This window comes from Herpailurus yagouaroundi, unplaced genomic scaffold (genome assembly GCF_014898765.1).
Source record: "Herpailurus yagouaroundi ecotype Mexico unplaced genomic scaffold, PumYag 197, whole genome shotgun sequence".
In the NCBI taxonomy this organism is placed as follows: domain Eukaryota; kingdom Metazoa; phylum Chordata; class Mammalia; order Carnivora; family Felidae; genus Herpailurus; species Herpailurus yagouaroundi.
Window position 1 is genome coordinate 13,888,601 of NW_024412428.1, and position 18,535 is coordinate 13,907,135.

Consider the following 18,535-nt stretch of genomic DNA (forward strand, 5'->3'; position numbering starts at 1 on the left):
AAACGTTGAAAAATAAAAAAAAATTAAAAAAAAAAAAAAAAAAAAGAATACTACCTGTAGAGAGGAAAAGAGCCTGCTTATGCCCTTTGGGGTCGCATCTGAAGCACAGCATTATTCAGACAAAACTAGGCCAGAGTCCATCTCCTTTAACGTTTCTCTCCCGCTAAAACAGAATTTTCAGTAGAGATGGTCTTGAAACTAATTTGTAGGCTCATCATTATCTTAGTACTTAATACTTAGAAAGCCTTTAGAACTGACACATGAAGATTTAGGATATTTAATTACGCCTCCATTGTTTTTTTTTATGTCAAAATTGGTTACTTTTCACTAAGATATTTAAAATAATTTTCTTAGGAATTATCCTGGGTTAATGATAGTAACAGCCAACATTTGACATGCACTTCTTATGTAGTCATTGTGCTAAGCACTTTACATAGATTTTCTCATTTTATCCTCACAACTTTATGATGGATTGCATCGGTTTTATAAGTTGCATTTCCTTTCATTTGTTACCTATTATTTCCCTACAATAGGTAAATAGAATATACTGAAAAAAACAAGCAAACAAAAAAAAAAAAAACTAAAAACAGGGCACCTGGGTGGTTCAGTTGATTGTCTGACTTCGACTCAGGTCATGATCTCGTGGTATGAGTTCGAGCCCCATGTCAGGCTCTGTGCTGACAGCTCGGAGTCTGGAGGCTGTTTTGGATTCTATGTCTCCCTTTCTCTCTGCCCCTCCCCTGCTCACACACACACACACACACACACACACACACACTCTCTCTCTCTCTCTCTCTCTCTCTCTCTCTCTCTTTCTCTCTCTCTCTCTCTCAAAAATAAAACGTTAAAAAAGTTTTTTAATAATAAAAAAAATTCTAGTATGTAATAAATCTTTTAGATGCCCCCACCTTTCCTAAAAGCCCTACACTATGGACAGCCATGTGATAGGAGCAGAGGAGGCAAAGAAATGCATTGAGGGAGCCATTCTCCACCTCCAAAGACTTCAGTCCTGTGTGGAACTGACAGACCTGTGAATATGCTAATCAATTTTGCTAATCAAAATTCAACGTTGGCTCAAAGTCTCTCTCTCCTCCTAATGTAATTAGTCATGTTTATTCATCCTATGAAAAAAATATAAAGGGAATTGCACTCAAGTATAGCCAGCAAAATGTACGTCTTAACACATACTTATCAATGCTTCAGTACTTCAGGTTCTGTTTATTAGGAATGGATGTGGGAGTTGTGTGGAGAACAGTTGAAGTTTACCTGATGATGAGAGGCCATGTTGTGCAGAAAATTGTGAAGGGGAGACTTTATCTGTTTAAGAGAACATTTTCACACATTAGAAGTACAACTTTTCTTTTCTTTTTTAAAGATTTTATTTTGAAGTAATTACTACACTCAACATGGGGCTCAAACTCATAACTCTGAGATCAAGAGTCACTCACTCCACCACAAAGCCAAGCAGGTGCCCCGAAAATGTTTGTATTAAAAACTTTCTTAGCTATAAGAACACCCCAGAGCATAACCACAATGGAAAGGTCTTAGTGTGAGTTTGAAAGATTTTGCTTTGTTGTGGCAAGCAAGCTTTATTTTATTTTGACTTGTTGGTATAGCAATTTTCGAACATAAATAAAAGTACCAAAAATAACTAATACACTTAGTACTTATATATTATAATTACTCACATGTTTAGCTTTGTTTTTGTTCTGCTGAAGTATTTTAAAGTAAATTAAAGATATATCATACCTTACCCATAAATACTTTAGTATGAAAAAAGCATTTTTCTTCATAACCAGAACACCATCATCACCCCATACAAGACTGACAGTTAAAACTCCCTAGCATTATCTAACACTGCGCTTTAAATCAGATTTTCCCACTTATCTCCCATATACCTTTAAAATTTGTTTTTTTCAAGCCAAGATTCAGTCAAGGACCTCACGTTGCACTTGATTTTTATGTCTCTCAAGTGTCTTTTAGAATAAAATAGCTCCTAACCAGCACCACCCCCCACTTTTTTCATGATATTGTGTCATCGAAGAGACTGTTCCAGTGTTTTTATAGACATCTCAGCTTCTGGATTTGTCTTATTTTCTTCATGTTGTCATTAACTTTGTTTTAACTAGTGAAGTTTTGATATATGGCGATTCAAATATCAGTGAAAATTAAAAACAGGAATTTATATTTGGAAATATATGCTCTTTATTGTTTGCTAGCTGAAATATAAAGTTATTGTAGTTAGATTAAAATTTATAGAAGTTTAAATGTTTTCTGGGTCATATAATTGAAAAAAAGCCCCTAACATTCTATACATGGGATAAACCAAATTCTTTTTTTTAATATAGTTTATTTATTTATTTTGAGAAAGAGCGAGCATGAGTGGGGGGAGGGGCAGAGAGAGAGAGAGAGAGAGAGAGAGAGAGAGAGAGAGAGTCCCAAGCAGACTCCACTTTGTCATCATGGAGTCCAATGTGGGGCTCAAACTCACAAACCATGAGATCATGACCTGAGCTGAAGTTAGACACCTAACTGACTGAGCCACACAGGTGCCCCTATAAACCAAATTGTTAATCAAACAGTGCAAAGGGATTAGGGAAGACTAAAATCTCCATTATTCTCACTTGTCGTTTTATGTATATTCTTCAAAAATTTTTTCTCTGAATACTTAAGCAAAAATAAATTGCATATGTACTATAAGATTTTTAGGAAGCCATTGGGGGTGCCTGGGTGTCCCAGTCAGTTGAGCATCAGACACTTGATATTGGCTTAGGGCATGATCTTATGGTTGAGAGTTTGAGGCCCACGTCAGGCTCTGTGCCGAGCGTGGAGTCTGCTTGGGATTCTCTCTCTCTCTCTGTCTCTCTCTGTCTCTCTCTGTCTCTCTCTTTCTCTCTCTCTCTCTCTCGATCTGCCTCTCTCTCTCTCTCTCTCTCTCAAAATAAATAAATAAGCTCTTTAAAAAAAAAGAAAGAAAACTATTGATAATGCTGTGATGCTGAAATTGCTTATGATGCAAATGGCCTTTTTCAACCCTGGTACTCGTAATAATAATTTACTATTACCTATAATCCATTCTCCACACAACCATTGGAGTTATCTTTATAAAGCCTACTTCAGGTCTTGTTTTTGTCCTGCTTAAAAGCATTCATTGACTCTCCCCTTCACTTACCATAAAATATGTTTCATTTCCCTGATCTACAAAGCCATATGATATGCCTCTACCTATTTTATCACCTCATCTCCTAAACTCTTCCTCTCGTTCGCTGTACTTTAGGCACAGTCTCTCTGTTCCCTGAACATGTCAGTCAGGACACCTTAGGCCTTTGTACCAGCTCTTCCTCTGTCGTGAATTCTCATTCTTGAATTGCATTTGACCAGCTCCTTCTGGGTATTTACATCTCTGCTTAGAGGTTCTCCTTGAGAGATGCCTTGCTTATCACCCGGGCGCTCCTATCCTATTAATTCTGTTTTAATTGTCAGTAGAGCACTTATCTCTGGTATTTTCTCATTTACCTAATTGTTTATTTAGAATCCATCTGTTTCTGCTCTAAAAACACACACATGTACACACACACACGAATACAAGCTTCATGAAAACAGCAACCTCTTTTATCTTATTGTAGGGCCTAGAGTAATTTCTGACACATAGTAGGCACTCAGTATTCACTGAACGAATTTATCTTGGAGTTTTTTCAAATCAACCTTTTCAGTTAGATGCATAATATGCAGCAGTATGGGTATATCATCATTTATGTAACATTTAATTATTTTTGAGAGAGACAGAGTGTGAGTGGGGGAGGGGCAGAGAGCGAGGGAGACAGAATCTTAAGCAGGCTCCAGGCTAGTAGCAAAGAACCGGACGAGGGCTCAAACTCATGAATTGGTGAGATCATGACCTGAGCTGAAGTCAGCCACTTAACCAACTGAACCATCCAGGAACCCCATCACCATTTATTTAAATAGTCCAAATCAAAACCACACTGAGATATCACCTCACACCAGTCAGAGTGGCTAAAATGAACAAATCAGGAGACTATAGATGCTGGAGAGGATGTGGAGAAACGGGAATCCTTTTGCACTGTTGGTGGGAATGCAAACTGGTGCAGCCACTCTGGAAAACAGTGTGGAGGTTCCTCAAAAAATTAAAAATAGATCTACCCTATGACCCAGCAGTAGCACTGCTAGGAATTTACCCAAGGGATACAGGAGTCCTGATGCATAGGGGCACTTGTACCCCAATGTTTATAGCAGCACTCTCAACAATAGCCAAATTGTGGAAAGAGCCTAAATGTCCATCAACTGGTGAATGGATAAAGAAATTGTGGTTTATGTACACAATGGAATACTACTTGGCAATGAGAAAGAATGAAATATGGCCTTTTGTATCAATGTGGATGGAACTGGAGAGGGTTATGCTAAGTGAAATAAGTCATACAGAGAAAGACAGATACCATATGCTTTCACTCTTATGTGGATCCTGAGAAACTTAACAGAAGACCATGGGGAGGGGAAGGAAAAAAAAAAGTTAGAGAGGGAGGGATCCAAACCATAAGAGACTCTTAAAAACTGAGAATAAACTGAGGGTTGATGGGGGGGTGGGAGGGAGGAGAAAGTGGGTGATGGGCATTGAGGAGGGCACCTACCTGTTGGGATGAGCACTGGGTGTTGTATAGAAACCAATTTGACAATAAATTTCATATTTAAAAAAAGGTAACATATGTAAATAAAATAATAATAAATAAATAGTCCCTTATTGGATAGTTAGACTACACCTAGTTTTGTTTTGTTTTGTTTTGTTTCGTTTTGTTTTGTTTTGTTGCCATTTCAAGCAATGCTGTGAGAAATACAAATATCCTTGTATCTGATTCTGTCCATGTTATAAGTTCCTCCAAGTGGAATGATTGGATCAAAAGCAAGTGCATATTTTTAAAAATATTACCAGTTTGCCCCATGAGAAATTTATACCAATTTATATTCCTACCAACATTATTATGACATATCATGTTTTGCTATACACTGGCTAACATTGATATTGTGAAACTTAATTTTTGACAATCTAATGAATAAAAATAGAGTTTATTTGACATTTTAAAACTTGCCAGTGTACTTCTGACTTTTAACTGTAAGGAACAGAAAATCAACTTAAACTGGCTATAACTTCAAATGTAAAGTTTTTATTGGCCCATGTAACTGAGAAATCAGCAGGGCGCCTGGGTGGCGTAGCCGGTTGGGCATCCAACTTTTGGTTTCGGCTCAGGTGGTCATCACATGGTTTTTGAGTTCAAGACCTGCATCAGATTCTCTCTCTCCTTCTCTCTCTGCACCCTCCCCCAACTCGCACTGTCTCTGCTCTCTCAAAATAAATAAATAAACTTTAAAAAAAATAACTGAGAAGTCGGGGATTGGTCAGTTCAGGAAAACTGAATCCAAGGGCTCACCAGTGTCATGGGACACTACATCTCTGGTATTTTTTCTCTTTGGCTTCATTTTGAGACAGGCTTCCTTATGTTACTGCAGTGATGCCTTTGTAACCCCACTAGAAAAAGAGAAACCTTCTTTCCCAGATAGTTTCAGCAAAATTTCATTGGAGTAAGTTGAATCATCGGCTCATTTCTGTACCAGTCTTAGTAGCCATAGGGATAGAAGATGCTGATTGACAGGTCTGGATCACACGCTCACCCAGGGCATCTGGTACTGGAGTCAGCCCACCTGAACCAGGTATACGGAGAGTAGGGAAGGAGTGGTTCATAAAGGAAGAAAGAGTAATGCATGGTGAACAGAAAGAGAGTATATATCCAGTATACTGGATCAGCTGGTGCTGTTTTTCCTGTATATATTGGAAATTTGCACCTATAAATTGCCTGTTCATCTCATTTGCTCATTTACTCAATTAGATTATTCATCAGTTTCTTATTGATTTGTAAGGGCTCACTTTTTAAGGAAACTAGCCTTTTATCTATCATATGTGCTATAAATATTTTTTACTTTGTTGTTTGTCTTTTGATTTTGCCTAAAATTTTTCTCTAAAGTTTCCATGTGGAAATTTAAATGTTATATAATCAGATCAGTCAGTCTTCCCTCACTCAGAATTAATTATGTACCTAAAAAGAACCAAGTACTGTATTAGGTTCTCAGAACATAGAGATGAATAAAAGCGATTGCCTTGAAGGGCTAGTCTACTGGGTAAAAAAAGTCATAAACCTGCCTATTACCAGATAGTGTCCTGTAGGCCTTCACAGATGAAATTTGAGCTGCTTCCGGAAGAATGCATTGAAATTCCCTGGTCAGATAAGAAAAGAGGCAGGGAGTTTCCTTGAGCACAGAAGCATCTGTAGGTATGATTTCTATACGGTCAGTCATAACTGAGAATTTTAAGAATGATGATAGACAGCTCATGACTGAACAAAATGAAAAGACAAGAATTCTTGAAGCCTCTTCTCAGGAGTCCCAAGCCCTTGGTTACTATAGTGAAAGATAACAAGGTAAGTTCGATATGTTAGAAGCTCAGATATGTTGAGAGTGTTGAGATAACAAAAGCAATACTTAGTTAGTGAGCCAAACATATCAATGGGCTCCACCCCGCTTCCAGCTGTGTGTAGCACAAAGCTTCCTCTGGTTCTGTGAAATGGATAGCCTCTGACTAGCAATGTGATCTTGATTTGACTTTTCTTCATTGTTCTCATTTATAATGTGAGAGAGTTGGACTGGTAGGCCTGTAGGGTGTATTCCATTTCTGAGGATCTGTGATGGTTGAGGAATTAAGTAGGCAGTTATAGAAGAAAAAAATGACATCAAGATCAGAATTTCATATTTAGCAATGAAGTGGCAGTGTAGTGCTGTGGAAAGAATAGAGGCTCTGGTACCTGTTTCCTCCTCATGAAATTGGGTCCATAATGAATGCCTTGCCCACCTCAGAAACTTATGAAAATCAATCTAGAAAATGGATGTGAAAACATACCTTATATAAATATATAGTACCATTAGCATTTGCAAGCCGAGAGCACTCGCAATCGCAAGCTCGTAAATATTTTACATACACAAGTAGAATCCTAATACTGTGAACATGGCGAGGATTTTCAAGTTCTTTTTGAAATACCAGACTTCAGTATTATTAATATTACTTTAATTGGACCTCTGATTCCTCCTTAAAACCCTTTTTTATTCCTAAAACTTGTGATCTATTTTAATGGCATTGACTATGCCTCAAGCCAATCTACGTTGATTTTATTTTTTTTACATTCAATAAATTTAATGTACATTTATATTTTATTTTGTGGTGATTTGTTTATTTTTTTATTTGATTTGATTTTTTTATTTATGTTTTAGCTAGTTAATATATAGTGCGATGTTGCTTCCAGAAGTAGAATTCAGTGATTCATCACTTACCTACAACACCCAGTGCTCATACCTTCTTTTGTTTTTTTTTTTTATTTTTGTAACGTTTACTTACTATTGAGAGAGAGATGCACACAGTGCATGACCAGGGGAGGAGCAGAGAGAGGGAGAGACACAGAATCCAAAGCAGGCTCCAGGCTCCGAACTGTCAGCACAGAGCCCGACGCGGGGCTCAAACTCACAAACTGCGAGATTATGACCTGAGCCAAAGTGGGTCGCTCAACCAACTGAGCTACCCAGGAACCCCAAAATATTTTTTTGTTGTTTATTTTTTTGAGAAAGAATGAGAGGGGGAGGGGCAGAGAGGTTGGAGGTGACAGAGAATCCAAAGAGGGTATCAGCAGCAAGCCCCAATGCAGGGCTCAAACCATGAACCATGAGATCATGGCCTGAGCTGAAGTCAGATGCTCAACTGACTAAGCCACCAAGGGACCCCTTTACTCATACCTTCTTAATACCCGTCACCCATCCAGCCCATCTCCCTCCCACCTCCCTCCATGAACCCTAAGTTTGTTCTCTATCATTAAGAGTGTCTTGTGGTTTGTTTTCCTCTCCTCTTTCTTCCCCTCCCCCCGTATGTTTATCTGTCTTGTTCCTTAAATTCCACGTGAGTGATGTCATGTGATATTTGATAAAAACCCTTAACAAAGTAGGGATAGAGGGAGCATACCTCAACATCATAAAGGCCATATACAAAGACTCACAGCTAGTATCATCCTCAATGGGGAAAAACTGAGAACCTTTCCCCTGTGGGCAGGAACAAGACAAGGTTGCCCATCTCACCATTACTACTTAATTTAGTACTAGAAGTCTTAGCCTCAGCCTCAGCCTCAGACAACAGAAAGAAATAAAGGCATGCAAATCAGCAAAGAAGAAGTCAAATTTAACTATTTGCAGATGACATGATACTTTATGTAGAAAACCCCCAAAATTGCCAGAACATCATGACTTCAGAGTCGCAGGATATAAAATCAGTGTGTGGAAATCTATTTCTATACACCAACAACGAAGCAACCATAAAAGAAATCAAGGAATCAATCCCATTTACAATTGCACCACATTTATTTTTGATGCGTTTATTCATATTACAGCTGTATGCCCAGACTTGCACATTCTCTAAAGTTCTTTTAATTCCTCATAGAGTACCATTTACCCAGTTAGTGTTTTTTTATTTAAATTATCTTTGTTATTCATTTTTACCTCTTTAATTTATATACCTGTCCCATAAAACTTGTAAGGTTTTATAAAGATAGAAAAGTATTGATAGGTCAAAGCTAAAAGAAAAGAAAAGAAAAGAAAATAGGAAAATGTATTCAAAGCAAAAGTTTGCACTCAGAAATACGTACCGTAAGGATTCTAGCCAGAACTTTTCAGGGAGCACTACTTCTATTGCCTGTGAATAGTTATTATAAAAACAAGAAGAAGGATGAAGTTTTAGTTGAAAGAAAGAAAGAAAGAAAGAAAGAAAGAAAGAAAGAAAGAAAGAAAAACATTGGTGTGAACAAAATTAACCAATTCTTTTTATAATAGTATTTCTCTGAGCCTTTAATAATATAAATCTCCATGAACATCTGTCAGGATCTTTGCTCCATATAATAAAGTCACAGGTTTGTTTTTTGTTTTTTGTTTTCAGGAAAACAAAGCTTTTTGTGGTATTTAAGACTGAGACAAATGTCTCTGTTTAATATTCAAACAGGGGAAATAGAGTGATAGAGTAGAGAAAATCCTCAACACCATTTCTTTGATAAATTCAGTTGTATTTTGGGGTGCCTGGGTGGCTTAATCAATTAAGCATCCGACTCTTGATTTTGGCTCAGGTCATGATCTCCATGGTTGGTGGGTTCGAGCCCCCGCGCCTGGCTCCGCACTGACAGTGGGAGCGTGCTTGGGATTCTCTCTCTCCCTCTATCTCTGCCCCTCCCCCGTGTGCTTGCGCTCTCTCTCTCTCTCTCTCTCAAAATAAGTAAATAAACTTAAAAAAATAACATTTTAAATTCAATTGTGTTTTATGTAATGTTACATGTATAATTTTCCACCAATTTTATGTGGAAAATAGTTCTTTTTGCAAGCTATGTACACTTTGTAGCAGTTTGAGAAACTGGATCATAATAATAAAGTGCTGCAGAAGTGGGATTTTTATTTTTCATTTTTACACTGCGATCTGCTACACTTTATCTGTTACAGGGTCAAATTGTGGCATACAAACTGACCAGAACAAAATCATAATAAATCTAATAGCAGGTTGTAAACTTTCAGTTAAACCTGTTCATATGGAAACACCTAAAAGGCATAGAGGTGGCTGTTCCTAAAAGCCTACTGTTTGTGAGAAACGGAAATTGGCAACAATTGCTATGGTTATTATGGTAAAAATGGGAAAAGATTACAAAATAGATTTACTTGTAAATATAAAATTTACATTTTATTGAGTAAAGTTTTACTTTTTCACCAGAATTCCTGCCTTATTCGTTTGCTAAATCCAAATGGTTTTGACATTGCATTATTTGCTCAAATTTTAAAATGATAACATACTTACCACCATATCAACTTATACATGGGTCAGTAGGTAATTATAGGCAGGTAGATGATAGATAGATAGATAGATAGATAGATAGATAGATAGATAGGTAGATAGTTAGACAGATACACACACACACTATATGTTTGGATCCCATAAGAAAATATGTCATCTGTGATGAAATTTTCATTTCTCAGACATTTTGAAGCATTTTTCCTTTACATGATTTATTGCTAATTGATTACTAGAACAAAATTATAGATAAATAACAAGAACAAATTAGATCATATACATTTTGTTTTATAAAATTCATTCCTAAATGTGTTAGATAAAAATTCAAACTTGGAAACATATTTTAAGAAGTTACTAAGGGAGGCATATACATACTTTAACACTGTGCAACTGTTTCTTACAAAATATTATTCTTTAAAACATTCCAATAAAATGACATCGGATGAAACTTGAGTAAACTTAAAAGTATAAATATTTATTTTATCCCTTTTTCAGTAGTTGAGGAGAAGGCTGGAAAATATTAGAGGAAGGACTTTTACCTTTTTCAAAAAGGTTTTGTGAGGTCTTACAGAACCAACAATCTCAAATAATGGCAATCTTTACAGAACGTGCAGACATTTTATGCGTGTGAAAGATCCATTAACATATTTAAGACAGAACAAGGTATTAAACATTTTAAATGCTTTGAAAAAATAGACTTTTAATACTGAGTTAGAAAAACAGACGTCTGTACATCTAGGAAAGTATAAAATATGTTGGCCATCTTAAATGAAAAAGGATGTCAATTCCATTACAGCTCACATTCATTCTACTGTAGTCATTACCCTTTTACCAAAACATTAATGACACATTTGTTTTAAATATTATTAATATTTTATATGACATTTAATGAAATGACATAGCCTTTTTATTTCTATGTAAAAAGATTTGAGAGATGAACAGTGAAATTTAGCAAAGAAAATTTAAGCCTTCAAACATTTAGAAACATATTAAAACAAAAGTTCTTAATATTTTTTGAATAATTAAGTTAAACCAAAGTTTTAAAAAAATTTTAATAAGTTTTTTAGTCTTTAAGTTATAATTAGGTTAAAGAAAAATGAACATAGTTTACAAATAATTTTAATGTTAAAGATAAGAGCCATTGCAAGTAAGAGTTTATTATAGAAATTCTAACAGACTTTTAACTGCTGACATCATTGTGTTATTTGAATTAGTCCCCTGGGACCCAAAGAAAAAGCTTACAAGCAATTCATAAATGAATCTTTCTCTCTTGTGTAACACCATTTGTCCCATTGAAACACTAATTTTCTACTACTTATCTTGTTAAAATTAAGCCCTGGGGGGAACTTCATAGTTAACTAGTAATATTAAATTTTGAATAAAGGAGTTCTATATTATACTTAGTATTCATCTTTTCTCCTCTCTCTCTCTCTATATATATATACATATATATAGTATGCATCCTAAAACAAAATAATGCAGCTATTATCTATCATGAGAATGGACTCCATGTCCCATAAACCAAAATCAAACAAAAGCTGAAGCTAAAACAATTTGTTCCTTGAAATCATGAAGACTATATGCTAGAAATTCTTAATGATTATGTGTGCCAAGAAGTTGGAGACAATGATCCAATTAACACATGCTTTGTTGAAAAAATATATATGTGTGTGTGTCTGTGTGTGTGTGTATGTGTGTGTGTGTGTGTGTGTGTGTGTGTGTGTGTGTGTGTGTGTATAATGCTCAGGATACTGAGCTTCACTATAGGGATTAACATCATAATTGGGAGTGTGGTGGTACTGATAGGAAAGGTCTTAGTGACCTTACAAAATGCTTTCTAGGGAATCTGAATTGTCTGGATTATTTTCATCAGCCTTAGGTTTGTACTTTCACTTAATAAAAAGAATACATGATTCATTTGTATAGTAACAGAATGGAACTAGCATTCCAACGGGGTTTCCTTATGGGTCATTATTATCTTTCACAATCTGGGTGGCCCTCTAGTAAGATAAGGTTTTCTCTAATATGGTTATCACATGGTCAACTTCCTCACTTTCTCTTCATTGGATTTCCTATGATCAAGCTAAACTTTTATTATGATTATTGTTACGGAGGCAGGAAAATGACATTAAAAGTATTGGTTTTGCCTTGATAGTTTAAACTGGATCGTTCCTAGTAATCCAGTTTGCTGAAACTTTTTGTAAATCCAGAAACTGTGCACATATAAGTCATCCTCCTGAGAGATTTTTAGCAAGTAATCAATATAAAAATCAAATTTGATGAAACATAATACAAAATAATTTCTTTATGCTCTATGGTTAAATGAATGGATGGTAAATACTTTCAGGATAAATAGTTATAATATAGAATGTTTAATATGACTGTATTAAGTGAAAGTCTTCTTTTCTCTTTGTATAGCCAATCGGTGCTTTGAACCCAAAGAGAGCTGTGTTTTATGCAGAACGTTATGAGACATGGGAAGATGATCAAAGCCCCCCCTACCATTATAATACACATTACTCAACAGCAACATCTACCTTATCCTGGCTTGTTCGAATTGTGAGTATCTTCATTAAATTACTATACTTGTTATTTGTTTTAAACAAAGGTTAGAGACCAGTGAAATAGGAACGAGAGATTTCAAACTCTAGCAAGACCTGAATCCTTTTTGAAAATAAGTTTTCTCATTTGCAAACTCGGGTTAGGAAGATAGATTATTGTGAGCTTCTTAAGCCTAAACCAGTTATAAAAGGAACCAGACTCCTGGAGTGCATCCTTAATATCCACTGTTTCCTTTGTCCACTGAAGGTCACAAGCTGGCACTCTCCCCTGGCCCTCTCAGTCTTGCTTCTTGGACAGTATACTTCAAGAACAATTTCTAAATGTTTGAAAGTCTTCTTTCTGTTATTTTTTTTATTTCTCCTAACTCATTAAGGTCTCTCTGATCTTTCAAATACATACACACATAGACACGCACACATACACATACATACGTAACGTGCATGCACACGTATGCACATCCACGCAAGCTTCCTTGCCATCCCCACCAACCTTGCAGTTACGTTCTCTCCCCGCATAGTCACATGTAAACACAGCCTCCACTAAACTGCATTGTGCTAGGCTCATCTCTGCTCATCACATCTCATTCAGTCTTTAACCTGGCTATTCAGCTTCCACACCCATCACTTCACTGAATTGTTGTTGCAGAAGTCACAACTTATGGTTCCCATCTCATACCGTGATCTATCTGAATGAAGCATTTGGCATCATTGTTCACTTTCTTCTTCTTGAAAGTCTTCCCTTCCATGGTTCCTTAGACAATATCCTCTCCTGGTTTATCTCCTACCATCCTAACTGCCCTTCCCAGTCTCATGCTCAGGTATTTTTTTTCTCAGTGTTTCTGGTCCCCAGGATTTTTCTGTATACTTTATCCGGGCTATGCCATTCAATTATAAGCTAATGACTTCCAGCTTCTGTCTTTATTGCAAGCATTTCTCTTGGGCTCCCAACCTTTATTTTCAAGTGCCTACTGGATATTTCTACCTGAACATCTCATAATACCATAAACACCATTTCCAAAAGTGAATTTCTCATCTCCTCACAAACCTGTTGTGGTTCTTCCTGTATTTCCAACCTAAATAAATGATGTGATCGCTCACAGAGTTAACATGATCTAGATATTATCTCTGTTTTGGCAGCCTGCTACATCCAATCAGATATCACATCAGATATGTTCTATCAGCTAAATATCTCCACAGTCTCCTTTCTCTATTAACCCTGGCATTTCCTTAGTTTAAGTTCCCATTATTTCTCATCTAGATTACTGCAGAAGCCCTTAACAAATCTTCTTGCCTTTCGTCTTGCCTTCTTCAATCCTGTCTAGTTAAGAGCAGTTACTGGAGTCAGATGGTCTGATTTTTTTTTTATTTTTTTAAGTTTGTTTATTTTTGACAAAGATAGAGTGCAAGCATGAGCTGGGGAGGGGCAGAGAGAGAGGGAGACACAGAATGGCTCCAGGCTCTAAGCTGTCAGCACAGAGCCTGACACGAGGCTTGAACTCATGGACTGTGAGATCATGACCTGGGCCGAAGTCAGACGCTTAACTGACTGAGACATCCAGGCGCCCCCCCCCTTTTTTTTTTACTATAAGCAACCAAGGAGTATTATGGAATGCTAACCCAAATCTGTAAATCAATATAGTCAACAATGTCTTCTCTCCTTACCAAAATATAGCTCAGACCACTCTTTTTTCATGAGACAGATTTGCCTCAGAAGCACATCAGTAAAGTAGCCTATATGAAAATGTGTGTACCTGGAACCGCATCTTCTATTTTCAAAGATTTTTTTTTTTCTCTGCCTAAATGGCAGCTTTAGTTTGGAGGTCTTTCTCAAACATTCTCTCTGTTATGGGGACAAATTGAACTCACCACAAATATAGTATGAGTATCTTTTAAGTAGCTTGTAAATCACTGATAGGTAATATGCTGTAATTACTCTTATCACAAAAAAAGATTTGTCAGAATTATGACCCAGTTTAACTTAACACAAATTTTATATTTTTTATAATCTTAAAGCAGTATGAGTAGTTTTAAAAAGTTAAGTTTAACTAACCTATGAGAAAATAAACCCAAATCTTATTTTAAAAATAAACTCTGGGGGCGCCTGGGTGGCTCACTCGGTTAAGCGGCTGACTTCAGCTCAGGTCACGATCTCGCGGTCCGTGAGTTCGAGCCCCGCGTCGGGCTCTGTGCTGACGGCTCAGAGCCTGGAGCCTGCTTCCGATTCTGTGTCTCCCTCTCTCTCTGCCCCTCCCCCGTTCATGCTCTCTGTCTCTCTCTGTCTCTGTCTCTGTCTCAAAAATAAATAAACGTTAAAAAAAATAAAAATAAATAAACTCTGTAATTATAAACTGAAGAAAAATACATAAAACTTTTTTTAGCCCAAAGGTATTGTCTAATTTTCTAAAGATTTACCTTAATTACGTGAACTCAGATTCTTTTATAAAAATGTTTCTGAGCTGTTTCTTTTTTTTTCCTGAGCCAATGGTTTCTTAAGAAATATTTTTTAACTCTAGCACTTTTAAAGAATAACAATTTCTATTTCTTTATTTTCTGTTAATTTTTGAGGAATATGAGATTTAAATAGGTGCCCATTTACCCCTATAAACCAATCAGAACAGAGTACCTTGGTTTATGGGTTGTAATAATTTTTTAATACACTCCAGATGTAGGGAAATACTTCACACTCACACAAGAGTTAAAGGCTTTTCTGAATTACAGACACACAAATATATTGAGGACTTATAGCTTCTATCCTGTAATGTCAGCCACAGGTCAAAACAAAACACAGAAACACAAAAAATTACCAGTCAAGGTTTCAAGGAGCTGGTGTCCTTTACAAGGGATATAAAATATGTTCTTATTTGATTTGGGCTCACAAATAGGCAGACCGGAAAACAAAAAGGCTAATAAATTCTCTGATCACCAAATGGTGAGACCATGAAACCAAATTCTCAGTCATTATCACCACCAGTGGGAAATTACTGATTAGCAGTGCATGTTACAAATGTTATAATAAAAATATCAGCAAAGGGGTTAAAAAAAAAACCTAGAGAAAAAGTGTGTCAGTAAAGTTAAAGTTATATTTGCTGCTTAGAATTCACTCTACAGAGCAAGAAAAGGGATACTGGGGCTTAAGCAACCCTTGAGATATACCTCCTGTGTATTTGGCTTCATAGAGTTCATTCTCAAAGGGACTTCCAAACCTGTTAGAAAAGGAAGTTTGTAGAAAGCAGTGAAACCAGAGATATTCATCCTGGGAGGTCTTTTCATATCACCTTGGGTTCCATCAGGGACAGTCATTGCTGTAGTGAGCCACTGCGATAAGGAGAGTAAGACACCTTTCTCAGGTATTTTGGTGATAAAAAAAAAAATCAGGAATCATTTCATAAAGAACATTTCAACTGGGTTGTTTGAGATTTAATTGAGATTATATATGTGATATTATTTTGAAATATATAAATTGGTATTTGGTGGTTTCTGTGTGATCAAATTAGACTGAAGCCAGATTTAGAAGACTTATTTGTGTGAATCTGTAAAAATACTTGCTATCAACAGCTTGGTTTAAGTTAACAAACTTGTATCTCTAATAAAGCTAAATACTTCCTCAAGACATAAATGATAATTCATCCTTGAATTGATTTATTATTCCAGTGAAATGGAGTACAAATTTGAATCTGTACAGGAGTATGGCAGAAATTCTATGCACATTCATTCTACACATCCTCTTCTAGTATTACCTATAATAGTGCTGCACCATGGAAATAGAATGCAAGTCACTGGTGTAATTTGAAATTTTTAGTAGCCACATTTAAGAGTAAAAAGAAATAGGTGAAATTAATTTTAACAAACATATTTGTTAACCCAGTATATTCAAAGTGTTATAATTTCAACACTTAACCAACATAAAAATTTTTAATGATATATTTTACTTTTGGGGGCTACTAAGTCTTTGAAATCCAGAATGTCTTTTATATTTAGAGCACATTCAGTTTGAACTAGCCATAGTTCAGGTACTCAGGAGTCACATGTTGCAAGTGCCTACTGTATTGGACAGAACAGATCTATAGGACTGCTTTTATGGGGACTCATTTAGCTGACACATCTTATGTCACGCTGTTATAAATAGAGGTATCCTGGTCTAATAGCTTAGTAAGTGTTTAACCTAATGGCCCAGGGAATTGTGGTTTCCTCACTCCTATCCCATGGAGTTTAAGAAGTAGAAAATGCATTAAGATTCATGTCGCTAAGACTTTGTTCAAAAAAACAAAACACAGGTGAAAGTATTTCCCCTTTACCTTTCAAGTCTTTTGGACCCAAAGTCATTAAACTCATTATTTGTTTCAATCAGTTTATTGAGTACAACAATGATAATAACTGCTTTAAGATGCTAATCAACTACATATCTCATTACTTTAAATTTAAAATATTATTTTAGACAAACTAACAGTGAAGTCACTTGTCTGAATTACCAGACTCTGTAAAGCTTATTCCTTGATAGCAGCCATTGGGCAAATGATGAATTAACTATTATGGTGGAGTTTGGAGTTTCCCCAGATCCTAACCAGCATAAAAGGCACACTTAACTTGGAATGTTTTTACTTTAAATCTTACCCTGAACATATAGTGTATAACATATACACAAAAGTAATTAAATCTTACTCTCTGACCTTTACATCCCTCAGTAACCTATTCACCTTCCAAATTCACTATATTCCACCTACATATTCAAATCTCATTTGTCTAATATTTAGTCATAATCTTTAAGGAAGTTAAATAAATTGTGCAAAAAAAGTTCACTTATAAATTAGTTGTTTGGAATTTGGGACTTTTAAAAATAAATTATGGTTTTTTTTGGAAAGCCTACCCAAGAGCCTGTTCATACCATACTATATCTTTAAAAGTGTATCTTTCTAGTGAAGAAATAGTGGAAACACTTTTGCAGGTATTGTAATTAAAACCAAAAGATAATGCTACTGAATATATTGTTATGTAAGTTTCAGGTATACACCTTTATGATTTGACATCTGTATTCCCTACATAGTCTAGTTACCATCCACCACCACACAGTTGACCCTCTTCACCCATTTCACCCACCACCCAAACCCTTTCCCCACTGGGAACCACTAGTCTGTTCTTTGTATCTACGAATTTGTTTTTGTTTTATTTCGTGTGTTCATTTGTTTTGCTTGTAGGTTCCATATGAGTGAAATCTTTCTCCTTCCTTATCTGATTTCCTTTGCTTAGCGTGTAATACACTCAAGGTCTATCCATATTATTACAAAGGGCAAGATTTCATTCATTTTTATAGCTGAGTAGTAGTCTACTGTGTAAATGTACCTCAACTTCCTTATGCACTCATCTGTCAATGGACACTTAAGTAGTTTCCATGTCTTCAGTATTGTAAATTATAATACTACGATGAACATACGAGTACATGTATCATTGCAAATTGGTCTCTTTGTATTCTTTAGACAAATACCCAGAAATAGCATAGTTGGGTCATATTATAGTTCTATTAATAACTTTTTGAGGAAGCTCCATAAAGATTTGGAATTTTTAATCAAACACCTGATTTATAATAAGTATGTAGGTTAGTTACAAGAGTCTTTTTGAAGATTCTAAAAGATATATCTAGATTCATTTGAAAGCAATGTGAGAAAATAAACTTGTAAACAATGCACAATACAAATAACGGTTCCTCCATTTCCTAGAATGTAATGCTGAATTTCTCAAATGTAAAATGGGAACCATTATACCTACTCTGAAGGATAATCATGAGGACTGAATTAACTGAGATAATACAGTGCTGAGGACAGAAGGGTGCTCAGTAGCCCTTATTTCCCTTCCCTTTGATCTTTATTATGCTTCGTGTCACTTCAAGATATACACCTCCTCTTTGGTATAGTTATGTACCAAACCCTGCCCATTACCCATGAATGGGATTTGCTTGAAATGAAAGGAAGGAAAAGAAGGCAGGTACAGGGGAGAGGGACTTAAGAAAAGACTTACAAGATTATGGAGCAAATATTATAGAAGACAGAAAATAAAG

The 18,535-nt window shown here is 35.9% G+C and overlaps 1 protein-coding gene across 11 annotated transcripts in view; it reads left to right on the top strand.

The window, feature by feature from the left end:
* NBEA (neurobeachin) overlaps window positions 1-18,535 on the top strand; it is a 689,863-nt gene that overhangs the window by 590,342 nt on the left and 80,986 nt on the right. For all 11 annotated transcript variants that reach the window (XM_040448178.1, XM_040448180.1, XM_040448182.1 and 8 more), the window contains one exon: window positions 12,344-12,484. In XM_040448178.1, coding sequence (XP_040304112.1) covers window positions 12,344-12,484 — 141 coding nt within the window. The remainder of the gene's footprint in view (window positions 1-12,343; window positions 12,485-18,535) is intronic.